This window comes from Nothobranchius furzeri, chromosome 17 (genome assembly GCF_043380555.1).
Source record: "Nothobranchius furzeri strain GRZ-AD chromosome 17, NfurGRZ-RIMD1, whole genome shotgun sequence".
Classification (NCBI taxonomy): domain Eukaryota; kingdom Metazoa; phylum Chordata; class Actinopteri; order Cyprinodontiformes; family Nothobranchiidae; genus Nothobranchius; species Nothobranchius furzeri.
Window position 1 is genome coordinate 41,718,039 of NC_091757.1, and position 18,595 is coordinate 41,736,633.

The 18,595-nt window shown below is 41.2% G+C and overlaps 1 protein-coding gene across 2 annotated transcripts in view; it reads left to right on the plus strand.

The window, feature by feature from the left end:
* Positions 1-18,595, plus strand: part of mctp1a (multiple C2 domains, transmembrane 1a) — a 189,247-nt gene that overhangs the window by 107,860 nt on the left and 62,792 nt on the right. For both annotated transcript variants that reach the window (XM_070546081.1, XM_070546082.1), the window contains 8 exons: positions 952-1,116; positions 1,641-1,771; positions 2,418-2,604; positions 8,902-8,995; positions 13,831-13,933; positions 14,856-14,958; positions 15,527-15,628; positions 16,029-16,103. In XM_070546081.1, the coding sequence (XP_070402182.1) occupies positions 952-1,116; positions 1,641-1,771; positions 2,418-2,604; positions 8,902-8,995; positions 13,831-13,933; positions 14,856-14,958; positions 15,527-15,628; positions 16,029-16,103 (960 nt within the window). The remainder of the gene's footprint in view (positions 1-951; positions 1,117-1,640; positions 1,772-2,417; positions 2,605-8,901; positions 8,996-13,830; positions 13,934-14,855; positions 14,959-15,526; positions 15,629-16,028; positions 16,104-18,595) is intronic.

Consider the following 18,595-nt stretch of genomic DNA (forward strand, 5'->3'; position numbering starts at 1 on the left):
GAGAGGGGGTGAGAGAGAAATGAGGGACAAAGAGAGGATTTGAGTTTTTTTGACAAATAAATAACCCTGGTTTAAGTTCTGGTGAAGGATACGGACATCGTTCAAAAAGAGGTTAGATGGGTCTTTAAATGCTAAGAAACTCCTGAGGGAAATCAGCTGGTTCTCCTTTCAGTACAGATGGGAGAAAGGTGAAGAGATTTACTGTAAAAGCCTCTGGAGTCTCCAGATCTTCCCATTTTTGGTGATTACTTTACCTTTGAACAAAATAATTATGTGTATTCCTTTCAGGATGCAGCAGATGTAACAAAAAGTAACACCAGTCTTAAGCTTTATTACTTCCAAGTGGAGTATTTTATTTAACATTTTAGGTTTATGTTGACTAATAAGGCATATTTTGTAATTTATATTGTTGTCCTGACATATCAGCAGTGGTGCCCCCAAGGGGTGACCAAGAGGGGCCATGGCCACTCCTGGAAACTCCTGCTGGCCACCCCACTGGCCCTCCCTTGGGAAGACCACCAATTTAAATATATATGTATATTTTAACTAAAGTATACATCCTGATATGGATGTTTCTGTTGAAACAACAAAATGCAGATTAAACTGTTGTAAACTTCCAAAACAATCAAATATGAAACAATAACCGAGTTAACCTTTTAAAATGTATTTTTTCTGAAATGTTTGTGTTTTTCAGATTTGAGGTAATTGTGTTCGATGCATTTGTTGTTTTATCTTTGCTTTTGCCTGCCATTATGTTTTTCTACGAGCATTTTGCCTTTTATCTGCAAAAAGCTTCATTTCTTGTTGGGTTTTATCAATGCATAATGTGTGTGTCTGCAGTGCTATATTAGAATCAATACATGTTCTTGTAAATGAACGTGTGTGTGTGTGTGTGTGTGTGTGTGTGTGTGTGTGTGTGTGTGTGTGTGTGTGTGTGTGTGTGTGCTGCAGCATCAGAGCATGCGCCTGTCAGATGTGCACAGAAAAGCCCAGCTCTGGCGAGGTATAGTCAGCATCAGTCTGATTGAAGGTCGCGGCCTTCAGCCGATGGACGCCAACGGCTTCAGCGACCCTTATGCCAAATTCAGGATGGGTCACCAAAAGTACAAGAGCAAGGTGCACACCCTGCTGGGAACATTTCCAATGTTTTTTTCTAGTCAACACATAAACAACTAAAGCTCTCTTACAAACAAATTCAGAAAAGTGCTATTTTATGACCAGATTTGATTAATTTTCTCGACCAGCTTACACCTTTACTGCTCTTTCAGAGTTCTTGTTAAAGGGATTTTATTACAGACTTTTAATGCTCATTTAAACTTAACTCAATCCATGTTTTAACCTTCCAGCGCAAGTACAAACGCATTACATCTTAGCAGATTACAGATTTCCTTCCTCACTGCTCCTGCTGTTACAATAAGTTTAGAATAAATGACTTTCTTATCACCCCTTACTTTTCCATTTCTAATTCACTTTTGTCACAGTTCATTTTTATCATACCTTTCTGTGTGAATTAAAATAAATAAGTAAAAATCTGCTTTTTTCACCCTTGTTTTGCTCCATTATGTAGAACCTTTAATTCACAATTACAATTAAATGAGTCTCATGGGTAATGTGTGTATTACTGTCTGTTGTTTATTCAGACGATTCCTAAAACTCTAAACCCCCAGTGGAGGGAACAGTTTGATTTCCACTTGTACGAAGAGCAAGGAGGCTTTGTGGACATCACAGTCTGGGACAAAGACGCAGGCAAGAAGGACGACTTCATGGGAAGGTGGAGACATTTTTTTGTATTTTATTTAAATAAAAATAGATGTTGACTTGACATTTGGGACCTAATAAGGATTGTTTCTGCACAGAATGTCTTTCATCTGCACTGACTTGGTCGCGTTGGAACGTTTTACCAATCTGCTACCTTTTAACCTCCTCTTCAGCTCAGATTATTGCGATGCATAAGCATATCTGTGCAAATTCAAAGCCACTTTAGCAATCCGCTGCTTTGAAGGGCACGTCAGAAACCATGTGAAGTCATTCTTATTGACCTGTCATTTTAACTGTAGATGCACTAAAGGGGACGCCAGAAAATCAATTCAGTCAAGAATGGATGTTTCTAAGTGCCCGCTAAAAGGTATTAAGTGAGTCAGCTTTAGCCTAAGTTGTCTGCAGTAGCTTACATCCTACACACCATGCTTGCTACGTGCTGTTTGTTTACTATTTTTAGCCGGTTGCTATCGAACTGCTCCAGCACAGCGTGTGATTTATAACAGGTTCATAATGAGAACATTAAACAGAAACAAACACGTCGTTTCCACAGAGAAATCACATATTTTCTGATATTTTTAATAATCAGTCATTTATAATTAAACATGAAACCAGCAGGTCTACATTTGTGCAGCTTGTGTTTCCCCTGTGTGTTTCAGGTGCACCGTTGACCTGTCGCTTCTTAGCAAAGAACACACGCACAAGTTGGACCTGCAGCTGGAGGAAGGTGAAGGAGTTCTGGTACTGCTCGTCACACTCACCGCCTCCGCGGCCGTCTCCATCTCAGATCTGTCCATCAACATGCTGGACGATCCACACGAGAGACACCAGATCATGCAGCGCTATGTGAGTTGTTTTATTAAAGGGGATCTGCGTGTTTGACTTTGGGACGATAAAGTGGAAAATTTGTGTATTTCCATTTTTTTCCCACTTGCTGCTGGAGCCTCTTGTATTAGTAATTTTTACTTACTAGCAAATTAGCAGCTGTAATATCTAGAAAGTACTGAAGGAGGGAACGGAAACTGAAGAACTTTAGTAGGTTTTCAAAGGTCAATGACAGTGTTTCTGCAGATATTTATGAGTTATGCATTAATACATTTAGATCAATTATTAGAAAGCATATTGCTTAGTTACCAAGTTGTCATTAAGCTTTGAGCTCTAGGCCCCATCTGCCCCAGAGGCCCTCCACTCAACACAATGCTTTCACATCTTTGCCTTAACCCTTCACCCATCATTCTCACTTCTCACTGCAAAGACCACCCAACTCCTGCTCACTGCTGCTGTGAAAGCCCCCTGTCTTTTAAGAGTTAGGTGATGCTCTCATACCCGCTTGAACGTGTTAGGCTCCGTCTAAGATGATCATCTGGTGCCTCCCTGCAGGTTTGTGTTTGCACCTCTCAAGAGTGTGTGAGTGGTCAAACATCAGAGCTGTGACCCGCACCACCGCGGTGGGGCCTTGTCGACTAGCCACAGGAGGTCGACCGCTTTGCCCCGCGCTGCAGCACCTCCTTCGGATCAGAAGGGGGAGCTCTAAGACTGAGACAGACCCACGCTGCGCCTCTCCTGACAGCCACAAAACAAGGGCGGAAAGAACGGGTGCACGAGTGTGCATCTGAGTGAATGTGTGTAATAGGGGGCGAGAGGTAAAGGGTGAGGGTTGCACTGGGAAGGGAAGGCGTGTAAAATGAAAAAGAAAAAGCTATTTCACCTCTCTCACAACTCTAGCGCACCCCCCTCTTTTTTTTCTGCTCGGCTGAAGGCGACACATTTTACTTCCTTCACCTTCCTATTTTTCCCGCCTCTTCTTTTTTCCCTGCACTCCCCATTTTCTGCCCCACTCTCCCTGCAATCTCTTTGTCTGTCGCTGCTGTGGCCCTTCGTTTTTAGATGAAGGGATGGAAAGATAGAGAAAGAGAGAGCGAGAGAGGGGGACGAAAGCAGGGGGTTGCAGATGGAGGGGCACAGCGAGGTCAGTTTGAAGACTTGAATGGTCTCTACCTATTAACATATTCCTTTTCCCCAGACTGGCGGTCTTTCAGTAGGAGAATTTAATAAAGATGTACCTTATCAAAGAGCGCTGCTTAGACCAAGTACCGCCACTAATATATGACAGTGCTGCAGAAAGCCTGCTAATCTTCTCAGCTTGTGTAGGGGTGTGTGTGTGTGTGTGTGTGTGTGTGTGTGTGTGTGTGTGTGTGTGTGTGTGTGTGTGTGTGTGTGTGTGTGTGTGCGCGCGCACAATTTTTCTGACTGATGTTATCAGCTTGAAATCTGCAGCATAAAAGCAAACACACACGCATCCAAGAACACTAGCTACGTGTGTCGGCTGTAGGGAAGTGGCTTTTCGAGTTTTAGCATTAGAATTGTCCTCCCCACTTTATTACACACACACACACACACACACCTCAACGACGCAAACCTCCAGTGACCGTGATGAGGTCGCCGTGCTGAATTTGGCAGGTGTTATTTGTCCCATTTCAATCTGAGACCATTGATGAAAACTGATGACGGACACCTGAGTGCTGGGATCTGATGCTCAGCTCATTAATATCCATCTCATTCTAGCTCCGATATATCAGATGCATGTCTGGCTGCATGGCATGCACAGCACATTGCTTTTGAATTCAGCTTATAGCACAGGTCTACATACCCAGCATGGTGTAATACACTCACTTTTGAGATAACTGCCTCAGATGTTCTCGGTGCTCGCTGTAACCTTTCCTTCATCCCTAATTAGAGCTCCCCTAGAACCAGAAAAAGGACAGAAAGTAAAAAAAAAGAGAGAAAGAGATTTATGCATTATGATGGCAAAGGAGCACACACACACTAATGGCTCTTAATGGGACTGAGGTGGCCGCAAGATGGGTGGATTAGAAGAGGAGGACGTGGTGACCTTCCACTGAAGGGGTGACACTTCTCCACCCACCTTCATGCCAACTCATAACTCACCTACTCGCTGCTGCGAGGGGCATAAAGGATACTACCTGGACGAGAAGCGAGAACCCGCGAGGAGCCGTAGTAAAGCGTGGGACCAGCTTGCAGAGCTGAATGCAGTCGGAGGGAAAACGTGGTCACCGCAGCTTTTGTGTTTGAGTGTTCACAGTCATTTGATCAAACGTCCCCTGAATTTAAAGGCTGCAGGGCAGACTCCGTGTGTGTGTTTCTGAGATGCAGCAGCGATGAAATGTGACATGCTGCAAAGATGACAGTGAGTCATAAGCCCATGCCAGCTCTGATTCATTTGTGTTTATATGTCTTTGCAGTGTGACAGGGACAGAAAGAAGATGTCACAGTGACAAGCTGTCACTCACAGACAGGGCAGGGGTTTGTCTTATGAAAGCCAGCTCCATCCTTCCATTTCTGTTCCCCCTCTCTCTCATCCCTCCTTTTCATTTCCTCCTTATCCCCTTCATTGCACCTGTGTGCAGATGTGGGGAGAAACGAGTGGAGGGGTGCGATCTTGACCTCTTTTCATCTGTCTGTCTGCCCACCTGTGTGTCCAGCCTATGAATTGGTGTCTTATGAGCATTTAGGATCTGTGGAGGATGGGTGTTTTCTCTCTAGCAATCATGAAGTGAACCCTTGATGTCCCCTCAGGGAGAGTGTGTGTGTGTGTGTGTGTGTGTGTGTGTGGGGGGGGGGGGGGGGGGGGGGGGATGAAGAGCGAAAACAAAACAGAGTGAAAAATCTTTTACTGCAATTGAGAGAGCAAGTTCACTGAGAAACTGCCTTTTACTTGTTTTTAAGTGGTAGATGGCCTGTATTTGCATAGTGCCTTCTTAGGGTTCTTCAACCCCCCAAGGCCCTTCACAACACAATCAGACATTCACCCATTCACACACTGATGAGGATGAGCTACTATGTAGCTACAGCTGCCCTGGGGTGCACTGACAGAGGCGAGGCCTGTCAAACGCAGATGTCATCAGTCCCTCAGACCACCACCAGCAGAGAGGCAGGTTAAGTGTCTTGCCCAAGGACACAACGGAAGCATTCTCTGGTCGGAGCCTAATCACACCTGCAACCTTCTGATTACTGGACAACCCGCTTTACCTCCTGAGCTACCGCTGCCCATAAATATAATCAGTCACTCAGGCTAAACATGAAAATAGTCTTCTGTCCCTATTTACTGCACAACCTGCCGATAGAAGATAAGTGAGGAAACGCAGATGTCACGGGCTCCGCAGAGATCTACGTAAGTGTGAAAACTAGCATTCATTGACTCACCTGTCTTGGCTTGAAACAGGAAAGTCCTCCAGGAGACAGCAGAGCACGTCTCAGCTAGTAGAAGCTAACTGTTAGCATTAGCAACTCCACAACATGGCAGAACTCCTCCAGCCTTGTGTGTGTTTTTTATATATATATTTTTCGTGATGAAACATCAACTTTGCAAGAGTGAACGAAGGCAGTGGAAGAGTAGCGTTACCCCGGTTTCACACTGGAAGCATCAGCGCTACGAAACGGCAGCGGAACGGTTTACTCGAAAACTTCAACGTGGTCCTTTTCACACCAGGTGAGTCTTAGCCGTGTTAAGGCTTCCTCATTGTGCTCTTCGCTGGACTCGCGAGATCACAAGATCCCTCGAGACTTCAAAGGTCACGGTTTGTTTTTCCGCCTCTTAACCAAATGGAAGGAAATCACGTTTGTTATCGCAGTTTGATGTCATATTTGATGTTGTTCCTCTCCACTGTCAGGATTAAAGCCGTGAAAAACACACCACTGTACTTCTGGAACGAAACTGGGAGTAAATAAGCTGTTGGGTCACACGTAAGCTTCATATATATTAAATAGCTGCAGTACTTTAATTTAGAAAATGACTGTGTATGATTTCCTGTCTAGCCCTACGTAAACTGTGGAAATTGATGTTTCCCAGAAGCAGCTTGCGGAAAATACCGAACCCGATCCTATCTTTAGCGGCACAGCAAGGCTCCAATGCCATTCTGCGCCGCTGATGCTTTCAGTGTGAAACTGGGGTTATTGTTAACCACTCAGAGGCGAGATTTCCAAACATCAGGTGGTTATAATGAGTAAAACTCCATCTCCTCCAGCTAACTTCTGCTTCCTGAAACAAGAGCTCCAGAGTTTTATTTTCCGATAGAGAATAATTCTCATTAATACTAGAATCCACTGAAAATTAATTGAAATAATGATTGAAGGAGCTTTACCAAAGCTGAATTTGATTAAAATGCTACAATTAGGTGAGAATTAGATTTTCTTCATGCAAAAATTATTTTATTTGACATCTTATTTGATAACCCTAACCAGAAAACCGTTGAAGTGGGCAACAGTTGTATGAAATCTATCTAAATGTAAACCATTTACAGTTTTCTTTCCCAAAAGAACTCCATCCTGGGCAGCACAGCTGGATTATTAACATCTGGGCATGCTAATGCTGCTCTTTGGAGAGTCACACAAAACTGGTCGCCCAATAGTTTGCCCTCTTCTGTTCCCTCCATGACGTCCTCCTCCCAACTCAATAATCACAACAAGGGCTATCTTCTGAGAAATTGTGCCTGAGAGTTGAGAGTTGTCCCCTCTTTTCCTCTTTACATCTCTCTTTTGCACACTCTTTCTCCCTCTCTTTTTCTTTCACACACACTCTTCCCCCTCTCATCTTCTTTAGGGAGCTTTTGGACAATGATATCGCTGGAAACAGGCAGAGTCTGACAGAGTTGGTAATAATGAATTAAGTCTGTAGCCTGGCCCTGACTCTGAAATTTAAATTATAATTACTCCTGTGGGGATGGAAGGGGTTATTGCCAGAGAGAGAGAAATAAATTGAAGTGAAGAGCATTTTCACTCTGTTTTTAAAACACGTCGACATGCTACTCAATTTGGCCTCAGTGATGTTTATTTATTTTTTTGAGTGCTTGTGTTTACACCTCAGTGTTTGGTTGAATCAGGAGTGTTTGTGTGTCTGTCAGCATTTCACCGTACCGCTACGGCAGGTCCATGATCTTGCTTCACCAAATTTGCCACCTTCTTTTTACCCTCCTCCATCTTTCCAATGACCATTAAAAAACTCATATTGCCTCTCAATTTGGACAATAATAAAGCTTTGGTGCACCTCGGGAGGCCACTGTGAGTGTGTTAGCCCCATAACTATCATATCACTGCCAGTCGTGCTTGACCAATTTTGTCTAATCACCATGATATCTCTGTTATCATAACACAATTTTCTAAGAGTTCCTCTCGTGTGAGGTGGTCGCAGAAGGACACGTTAAAGAGCAAGTTCATCGAGAAACCATTTTCCACTTTTTGTTTTTGAGACCTGATCAGTCACTCTGAGTTTCACATGCAAACTGAGCATGAAAACACTCTTCTGCACCTATTTCCTGCATTAGCCGTCAATAAAAAAAAATACACAGAGAAACACTCAGATTAGAAAAAGTTAGTCAATCTTACATCACATAAAAAATTAGCATTCATGATCTCATCCATCTTGGATCACAACGGGGAAGGCTGTAGTTGATTCAGCCTCCAGGAGAGAGCAGAGCACAGCTTGACTAGTAGAAGCTAACTGTTAGCATTAGCAGCTTCACAACACAGCAGATCTCCTTCAGGCTTGTGGAGTTAAAACATCAGTGTTGCAAAGCAAATGAAGGCAGCGGAAGAGTTGCATTGCTGTTAGCCAATCAGAGGCGAGATGTCAGAGTACCGTGATTACTAATGAGTAAGACTTCTGCACCCCACTACCAACTTCTGCTTCCAGAAACAGGAGCGCCAGAGCTTTTTTCTACAGAGATTAACTCACAAGGAGTCGATTGATCCTAGGAGCCACAGCAGATTTATGCAAATGAAGCACCTGTGCTGTCATTTCATCATTGTCATACAGAACATGATGGAAAACAGAATTTTTATATATTTTTAGAACATAAATCATCCTTCTCAAAATTCAGAATATGAAAGCTGGTGAAAATTTCCAACAGAACAAACAGATATTTAGTTTAAATTAAATCCCTCCATTTGTCCTTTGTCTGACTCAGGCTATAAATGCCAGCTCTACATTTTCAAATAAAGAGCGGTAAAGGACATATTCTACCCTTTCGTCTCTTAATGAAATGTCAGGTTATTGACCTGCCTTTCACTCCCATGCTAATTTGCTGTCCTCTTTGACTCTTCACCCCTGCTCTCATGATGTTGCAGAGCCTCTGGAGGTCCTTCCACAACCTGAAAGATGTTGGCGTGGTGCAGGTTAAGGTCATCAGAGCCGAGGGACTCATGGCAGCAGATGTCACAGGTAAGACGATGACGTGAGGTCCAGACAGCGTCGGGGACCAGGCACGGAACATGTCCTGTTTACCCGCAGTGTGTCTTAAGATAAATCAGGATGCAATTTTAGTTTAAAGGACGATCTTGTATGTGAGTCCTCAGAGAGGGAGGTAAAGTCTTACTTTGCGCACAATGCCAAATTTGTCTCAGCCTTTTTAGAAAAGATGCAGCCTCCTCATTTGAATAATAGAGAAAAAGTGCACATTTGAACCAACAAATCTCTCTCCTCCCTCCTCCTGTGCTCTCCCTGCTTGCTCTCTCTGAATCTTCTATTCTCCATTAATTCTTACTTTTAATTAGGTCTACAGTGGACAGGCCTAGTTTTTCACTTTGTATTATCTAGTAAAGAGAGAAGGGTGTGTGTGTGTGTGTGTGTGTGTGTGTGTGTGTGTGTGTGTGTGTGTGCGTGTGCGTGTGCGTGTGCGTGTGCGTGTGTGTGTGTGTGTGTGTGTGTGTGTGTGGTAGAGAGTGAGAGAGATAGAGTTTTTCTCTATTTGAAACATCCACAGTCCCATTAGCAAATACAGAGAGGAGCTGGTTGATTTGGGTTATTGCAGAGAGCGACAGGAGCAGTCAGAGTGCAAGGCTAATGGCTCTCTGGTTCACGTGTTTCCTTCCAAGCAGAAATGTATTCTCTCATGATTTAAAGCTCATCATTCACTCGCAGGTTTGTGGACTCTTTTTAGAAACTGGAAGATAATAAAAATGTGGAAAATTTTTTCTTTTTTTCTTTCACTCTGATATGATCAAGAAGAGTACGTATTGTCCACACAGCTTTTAAATCTTTTACTTTTTGCATTTTTCAGTTGTGCAAAATGTGAGAAATTAGGAAAACATTATCAAATGTTGCAATACTTGCCTTTATTATGTTTATGTTTCTGTATTTAGCAGACGCTTTTGTCCAAAGCGACTTATGAGTTATTCCCTGCAGTAATGTGTCCACCAGCTCTGGGGATTTACCTGCTTACCAAACATAGTACTGATAATCTGTTATTTGTTGCAATCCTTTTAAATATTGATATTGCATGTGTTTATTGGGCTGCATGGTGGCACAGTGGTTAGCACTGTTGCCTCGCAGCACGAAGGTCGCAGATTCAAAACTCGCCTTTCTGCGTGGAGTTGCGTGTTCTCCCCATGCATGCGTGGGTTTCCTCCGGGTACTCCGGTTTCCCCCACACATCACAACATGCCCTACAGGTTATAAAAAAATAAAAATAAAAAAACTTGTACGTCGCTTTGGATAAAAGCGTCTGCGAAATGAATAAACATAAACATAAACATTGTGTAGAAATAATTTAAGTTCATCTAATGAAGTCTTATAGAACATATGCTATTTATATAATTAAGCAGTGTGCCTGTATATAAATTAGCATCTCCTGGTCTCACAGCAGTTAAACATCAAAGCTTATCTAAGTGTGCATTCAAGTCAATAGCAGTAAATAATTTAATACTCCATAAAAAACCTTCTCCGGCACTCACTCTATGCAGATGAATACAGTAAGTGAACTGATAGGCAAAAGAGGCTGTTTTAAAATGGCTTACTTCAGTTTAGAGTCTGATGCTGAGTGTGTGTGTCTCTTTGTGCGTGTCACTGGCAGAAACAATTGCTCAGTAAGAGCCGCACAAGAGCCCTCACCACATGAACACCCCGTTTTAACAACCCAGACCAAGAGAGGGTCAGAAGCAAGGTGAGACAGGAACAGAAGAACAGACAGACAGAAGGAAGGGAGAGACAGAGCGAGGAGGTCAGTCAGACTGAGAGAGTTCACCATTTCACTCTTTTTCATGCTGCACATCTCCTCTCCCTCCTTTTTCACCGTCTCCTCCTGCTCCTCGCTCCCTCTCCTCTCTGGCCGTCTCTTTCTAATTGGAGTGTTTTTGTGGAGTAGCTCCACTCCAGCCCAAGTAGGATAACTGAAAATAGTCTCTAAAACCAACAATCCCTTTTGTGTGCTAGCTCTTGTCCCTCTGAGTGGATGCTACACTGTTCGAGCGTTTCAACAGTAACACACAAACATACTCACACACACATGATTGCAGCAGCAAATCCATCCGTACTTCAAACTCATTTTCTCTCAGTTTTGAGACAAAACCTGTAGGAAATTTGGCGTTTGTCTTTATTAAAGGAATGTTGCAGACATAAACGTTTAAACTAAATAATAGCAGGGTATCCGCGGGTTGTGAAAAGTCTTAAACTCTTGAATTTAATTTAGGCAAATTAAGACCCTTAAAAAGTCTTAAAAAGTCTTAAATCCATTAAGTGAAGTCTTAAATTTGGTGAGTATTGATGTGTATTTAAAATAAGTCTGTATATGTAAAATAAACCCGACAAGGTCATAAAATAAACCAATTTTTAGGTCTCTGCCAGCCGTTTTCGTGCTTTTCCGTACCACGTGACTTTGGCCACCGTGGATGTGAAGTATCTCGCCAATTCAAGGAGAAGATGGTGAAAGCTAATTGGGGAAAAACAAGGATTATTCCATTCTATTATTTTTATGTTAATAACATTGTACTTTTAATTTTTTCAGTAACCTTTCTTGCCCCCAAATTATTAAAAAGCTGCCAATAACAGTATTCACAGCTCAAGTTGTTCAAAACAATGAAAGTGCCATAATATCAACTTTTTAAAAATCTTTTTGTTACTTTGGCATATTTGAATAAGCTTTGCATTTGGTTAGTTTTGTTTGAAAAATTGATTTATTTCTACCTAACAAAATATGAGTATTTTATAGTTTATTAGTTTGTTGCAATAGAGTCTTAATTTCATTTCAGAATGTCTTAAAAAGTCTTGAAAAAGTCTTAAATTTAATTTTGAGAATCCTGCATGTACCCTGAATAATAATAATAATAATAATAATAATAATAATAATAATAATAATAATAATAATAATAAAAATAATAAAAATAATAATAATCAGAAAGCAGCATTAAACTCCCCATGAACTCCACTGCCTTCGCCTGTGGGTTCATTCTCCTCACTTATCCGAAAGCTCTCTGGGATGAATCCGAGCCCACTCCTTGCCTGCCAGTGTCACAGAAACGGGACACAGAAGGGCGGGGGAGGAGCTTCCCATTGAGCATTACCTGGATGATTGCTGAGTGGTGCTCAGACACGAGCGTGTAATTGGTTAAGACAGCTGCCTCTGGAGCAGGCGGCCAATAAGGTGAAAGTTCATCACCAATAACAACTGGCTGTCTGCAGCGACACATCCAGCCATGTCATTAAAAACAGAAAATTCGAGGGGGAAAAAAACAGATTGGGGCAACTGGAAATAATTTCCATGACTTCATTTGGCTGCTTGCATTAAAATTTAATTATTGATTTGATTCACGAGAACAAGACATTAGAATCATTTACGACACAGAAGCTGTGAATGATTTGAAACAGTTTTCTACAAATACATAAAATAGTAATTTCTTTAGGTTATAAGTGACTTTTTGTTGAATTAATTCCAAACAACTGGAAGTATTTCAATTGAAATTGTGACGTTGAGTTTAGAATAACACGTATGGATGATGTGAGGAGGGTCTTGTATCAGCCGCAGAAGTCATGGCTGTCAATATGAACTTGAAACAGCGGAGATCAATAGAGCAGCCAGAAACAGATATGAAAGGCAACACCTACGCCTGGGCATTGATCATGATGACATTTACTGTGCACACCCACTAAATGTCCTGCCCTTGTCACAACATTTGAAGAAAATCACACCAATCAATGACACACACACACACACACACACACACACACACACACACACACACACACACACACACTGGCAGGTGCAGTTTTGAAATCTTTAAACTTTTTAAGCAAGTTGACATATATAGTTGATGGATTTCCCATAAATTTCTTAAGAAAAACACTTTCTGACCAAACCTTTTCAGACTGATATGCATAAAAACAGAACAAAGTCTAATGAAGCGTCATGATCAAAGTCGAAATGATCAGTTGGGTTATTTTCCGTTTGAGGAAAATCGAAAGGAGGTGGGCAGGCAGACGTGAGGAGTTTCTCTCAACACTTTTAGTATCGGTAACATGAAAAGCTGCTAAACAAAGTGATTTTTAATATAATTCTAATAATTTATTTTAATCTGAAGATTTAAACAATGATATCTTGCCTTCTCTTGAAATATTTTACTTTGTGTAAATATGTAAAATATGACTATGAACTGAACAACCTCTATGAAATGATGTGGTGTTGTGGAAACGTTGCTGTGTTTAGGGTGTTTTTGTCCTTTGATCATTAGCCCCTACTTTTATTCTTTCTGTCCGTCTCATTTTCATTGCATCTTTGCTGCCACCTGCTCACTCCTGACTCACTGATCACACACCAGCCGTGGTTCCTCATGCCTCACGCTCGGGTGTTTTTATCTTCTACCCAGAAGTTCTCTGGTCTTCAGAGCCGTGCCGACCTCTGTGTTCTCACCACCATTTACTTTCAAAGTCCTCACCGGCTTTCCTCCCTCCCGGCTCCTCCGTTTGCGACTGCCCAGGGCACAGACGTCCTGGAGCTTATCTGCTACTTGCTCATGTTCCCAGGGTTTTGATAGAGCCGGCTTGCAGCTGTTTCACTGATGTCCTGTTGTCTAATATGCACCAATCTGCAGCTAAAAACATGAAAACATCATATTATTAAAGTTATGATAAGTCCAATGTGAGGGAATTGCAATTTTACACAAGGTGCACTGCGTCAGTGCTAGATATGCTAAACCTGCTGGGTTAATTCAGAAAACACAACCAAACTTTCTGTTTTCTCCTACTGAAAATGACGTTGTGTGTGTTTTTTTTTTTTGTGTTTTCAGGCAAAAGTGATCCATTTTGCGTGGTGGAGCTGAGTAACGACCGACTGCAGACTCACACTGTTTACAAAAACCTTAACCCAGAGTGGAACAAGGTCTTTACTTTGTGAGTGTTGACACCGGAGCTCCAGTGCTGAACCACAATTTAACTTTTATAATTGTATGTGTGTGTGTGCTTATGTGTTTTTTTAGTAAATTAATTTTTTAAATGTATTTCAAAGTAGTTTTCATATATATATATATATATATATATATATATATATATATATATATTATATATATATATACACACACACACACACACACACTTCTCAATAGTTAAGTAATTTATTTCTTTTTGCTTAATGCTTGGTTTTTTAATGAATTTTTTTTATATATTTAATGTAAAAAATATTTTAGTCAAATAAAAAAAGCATAACACTTTACAATTAGGGTCCTTTTATTAATGTTACTTAGTGCAATATTAAAGATTAATAAACAAAGGATCACTTTATTAACGTTCCTGATATTGTTTACTATTAAGTGTCCTTAAGGTTAGGACAAGGGGCCATGAGGGGGCCTTTGCTCAGCAGTGCATTACTTAGTAATAACATTAGTATTAAGCAGTTGTTAATACTTTATTTTCTAGTTTATTTAAGTATTGTTATAGAAGGGACCCTTAGGGTTGTAAAGTGTTACCAAATCTTTATCATTTTAACTGAAAAGTCAAACTATTGCATATTTTTAAGCTTGTAACACACACACACACACACACACACACACACACACACACACACACACACACACACACACACACACACACACACACACACACATTTTTGTTTTTACTTCCATCAAACACACATGATCTGTATCTTGTAATATTATAATGTTTATGATAGTTTAATGTTTTCTTCTAAGGCTGCATATACCAAACAACCGTTTCTTTCTTAGGAATGTGCCATCTAATTTCCTTTTCACCATTTCTGTTTCACTGTTTTTCTAAACATCCATTCATATAACTGTTGTTTTCTCTGCGTGTGCTCCAGTAACATCAAGGACATCCACTCAGTGCTTGAGGTCACAGTTTACGACGAGGACAGAGACCGAAGTGCAGACTTCCTGGGGAAAGTGGCCATCCCTTTACTAAATGTGAGTCTAAGGCAGATTTCTGTGTTTTCCTTCTTCTGCTTCCCTCAGGAATAATAGAAAGAAAATAAAGCAGAAGAACAGAACAAATACAAACAGAAGATATAAAAAGCAGAGGTTATTTTTGAAACTCTACTGATGACACCGTTATTATTTCTCAAAGAGAGAGTTGACAGGAAGTTGAAGAAATGCAGGAAAAGCTCAGTGACAAAAAGCCGGGATTATATAAGTAAGTCGATGAGATGAAAATGACGTTGATAGATGGAAAGATGTGACTTGAAGGAAGGAAAGAAAGAAAGAAAGAACGTCTCTTATATTTGGTAAAAGTATAGATAGAAGGAGCGGTGTGTCTCATACATCTGTGCTTTGCAGCTCAGTATGATTCCCCAGGATAGTTAATTTCTGTTTGACAGAGCCGAGCTGCAGTGGGTAATGAACAGGTACTTGTCAGAGTTGCCACAGTTGTTTTGGGCTCCCTGTCAGCGCCAGCAGCTGGGGTTCAAAGGTGGCCCGGGGAGCCGATTCAGCCGGGTATTGCCAGACAGACGCCTGTCATGTCCCTCTCCCACAGATCCAAAATGGAGAACGCAAAGCCTACGCCTTGAAAAGCAAGGAGCTGACAGGGCCAACAAAAGGGGTCATCTTTCTCGAAATAGACGTGATATTTAATGCTGTAAGTCTTTCTTTAGCTTTAAAAAAAAAAAACTCCCTGTTTTTTCTTCCTTTTTGCCCCCTCCCTTATTATCCCCCTCACTCTCATACTTCTCTTGTTCTCCCAGCATTTGCCCCCTCCATGCTGCTGTTGTCTTTATTCTGTTTGTCCCCCTCCTTTCTCGTTTCCATCTCATCCCTCGTCCTCGTTTTGGCTTTAATTATCGAATACTCCCTCTTAGCAGCCTTTGTTCGCCCATTCACCATCGCTGTGTGTGTCCTACAGCGGCCATCTTACAGCTCTGTCTCTTGCTTCTCTCTCGCCTCTGACGTGGGGCACGCTCTGTGCATGTGCTACACACGCTCTCAGAAAAACCGTTGAGATTATCAAGTTTGTTTAAAAATCTTTCTGTTGGCTGCAGGTGAAGGCTGGTCTCAGGACGCTGACTCCCATCGAACAAAAGTACATCGAGGAGGAGCCTAAAGTGTCCAAACAGGTGCATCAGCTGCCAACACTTATCTTCAGTCACTCTTCTTTTTATTCTTTTATCTGCGTCTACCAGTGCACCTCCCTATTCTGCTTAACCGTCGGAAGCAGAACCAACAACACAGCTGAGTGGCATCTTGTAAAGCACAACAACTGTGTAGGCAAGATACAACAGGATGATTGAAGGAAAAACAGCATTTTGTCTCTTTTTTTTCTTCCCTCCATCCCTCCTCTCTCTCCCCCCATTTCTCATCTCTTCCCCCTCGCATCCACTTTGAATGGTGAATAGAAATGTCAAGCTGTCAGCTCTGGGGTGCATAAGTAGATTGGCCATCCTTATAGTTGGCCCTCTTTGCCACTGCTGCTTTGCACTTCATTGTCACGCTGCTCAGTGTGGCGGCACCACAAAGGGGATGAATAGTAGGGGCTGGGCCACATCAGACGTGTCATACGAGTGACCGTTCGGGCTCAGCAGTCAGTGTTACGCCACGCACAGTCGAGCATGGCCCTTCCACAACACATACTCCTCCAGCTATTCCATTAAGCCCGTTTCCTCTTTTTCCTAACTCAGTTTACTTTATGCTTTTCCTCCCAAGTGCAGACTCTTTTTTTAAATCTCTATTTCATCCCTGACTCATAGCGTCTCGGAATGATGATGTCACTGGCTGCTGCTGAGGGATTGCCCTGTGAGGGCTCTCCTGGTGCTGCTAGCTGTTGAGTGTTCAGTTACAATCTGAAACATGATAATAATAATAAAAAAAATTAACTAATGAACTAATTATGACATTTGACCTAATAAATAACTTAAATGCTGTTCAATAAAAATAACTTTAATACAGTTAGTAAGTAAATTTTATTTATATAGCACTTATCACAGACATAGAATCACAAAGTGCTTCACATAGATCAAAACAAAACAAAACAAAGTCATAAATAGATTAACATCATAAAATCAAAATGTTCTCAAAACAGAATCAGATTAACATCAGAAATAATAAAGTCATTAAATTATTAATTTTCATAAACATATGAAAGATTAAAAATTTGAGTTAAAAATAAGAAAGTAAAAGGTTTAGGTAAAAGCAGCTTTACAGTATGTTCTAATGGGAAACAGGCTTCAACACAAACGGTTGTTTTCCGCTTGGTCCTAGAGCTCAACCAGTGTCAATTTAATATAGCGTAATATTGTTTTTGGTTGGTAAAAAGTGCAGGGGTCAAAACTTGACTTTGGAAAAAGTGGTGGTGGTGGTGGTGGGGGGGGGGGGGGGGGATGTGCCCCCCCCCCATCTACGTCCATGGTTCAGACTGTCAGTGCTGCATAAGGATGAAGGAAGACCATTCCAGAGTCGGGGTCCAACAATCTGGAAGGAGATATCACCTCGACTTTTGTATCTGGTCTTTGGAACTTCTAAAAGGTTCTGGTGTGTGGACCTGCGGGCTCGGGTTGGAGCACAAGGCTTTAACAGTTCAATAACTGTTCAATAAAAAAAACCTTTAATATAAAGTATGTTGATGTAATTCAAGAAAATATGGAATTCTTGTCAAGGTACAAAGATTACAGGATGTGCATCAAGCAGTGATACTTAAGTAAAAAGGGACTTAAGTAACGGTACATTTTACAATAAGAGTCCACTTATTAATGTTAGTTTGTGCATTATTAAGCATTAAAACATTAAATAAAATATTAGTTACTGCTTTAATGCATTACATAGCTTTACTAACATATTATTTAGTGCATTACTAAGCAGTTAACTAATATTTCTTCCTAAATCTTAATAGAGTAATAAGAACAAAATAAAAATTGCATTGTGTAATTAATCAGCATTGTGCATGCATTTCTCTGCATTAACTCTGCATGAACTCTTAATGATGACTGAAGTGATCATTTACTATTGTTGTGTATTTGATGGGAATAAGCAATAAGTAACCGCTAACGAAAATCATGAGGTCTTTCTGACCCTATTTGGCAACAAAAAACATCACAAGTGAACAGAGCGGGAAAAATCCTCCAAACTTCTGACACAATTTTTATTCTAACACACAACTTTCCTCAGCATTAAATCAAGGCCGTGCACCCCCCCCCCCCCCCCCCCCCCTTTCAAAAGACACTTTTCCCTTTGGGAAGCTTCTCTCCTGGCCATGACCTGATTGGGTAATTTGTGTCGCTTCCTGTTGCACTTTTCCCAGAATGGTTGACAACCCAGGGGAATGGAAAACAGTTCTCTCATATTTTTGGACAAATGTCTCAAGAACAAGAAAAGAGAGATGAATGTAGCCTTTGTGTTAAAAAAAGACAACAAATAAATGCTATAATTAGGTGAGGCAGCAAACACAAGAGGGTTGAGGGTCTATAGGTGATGCATTATACAGCTGTAGAAAAGCTTTATTCAAATTTTCTTAGGTTTTGTGGACATTTTAGGATCTAAACATAAAGAAAGATTTAAGTTTTTGTATCTTCTCTCCAAAATAATCTGTATCGCTGCAACTTGAGAGGTGCTGTAT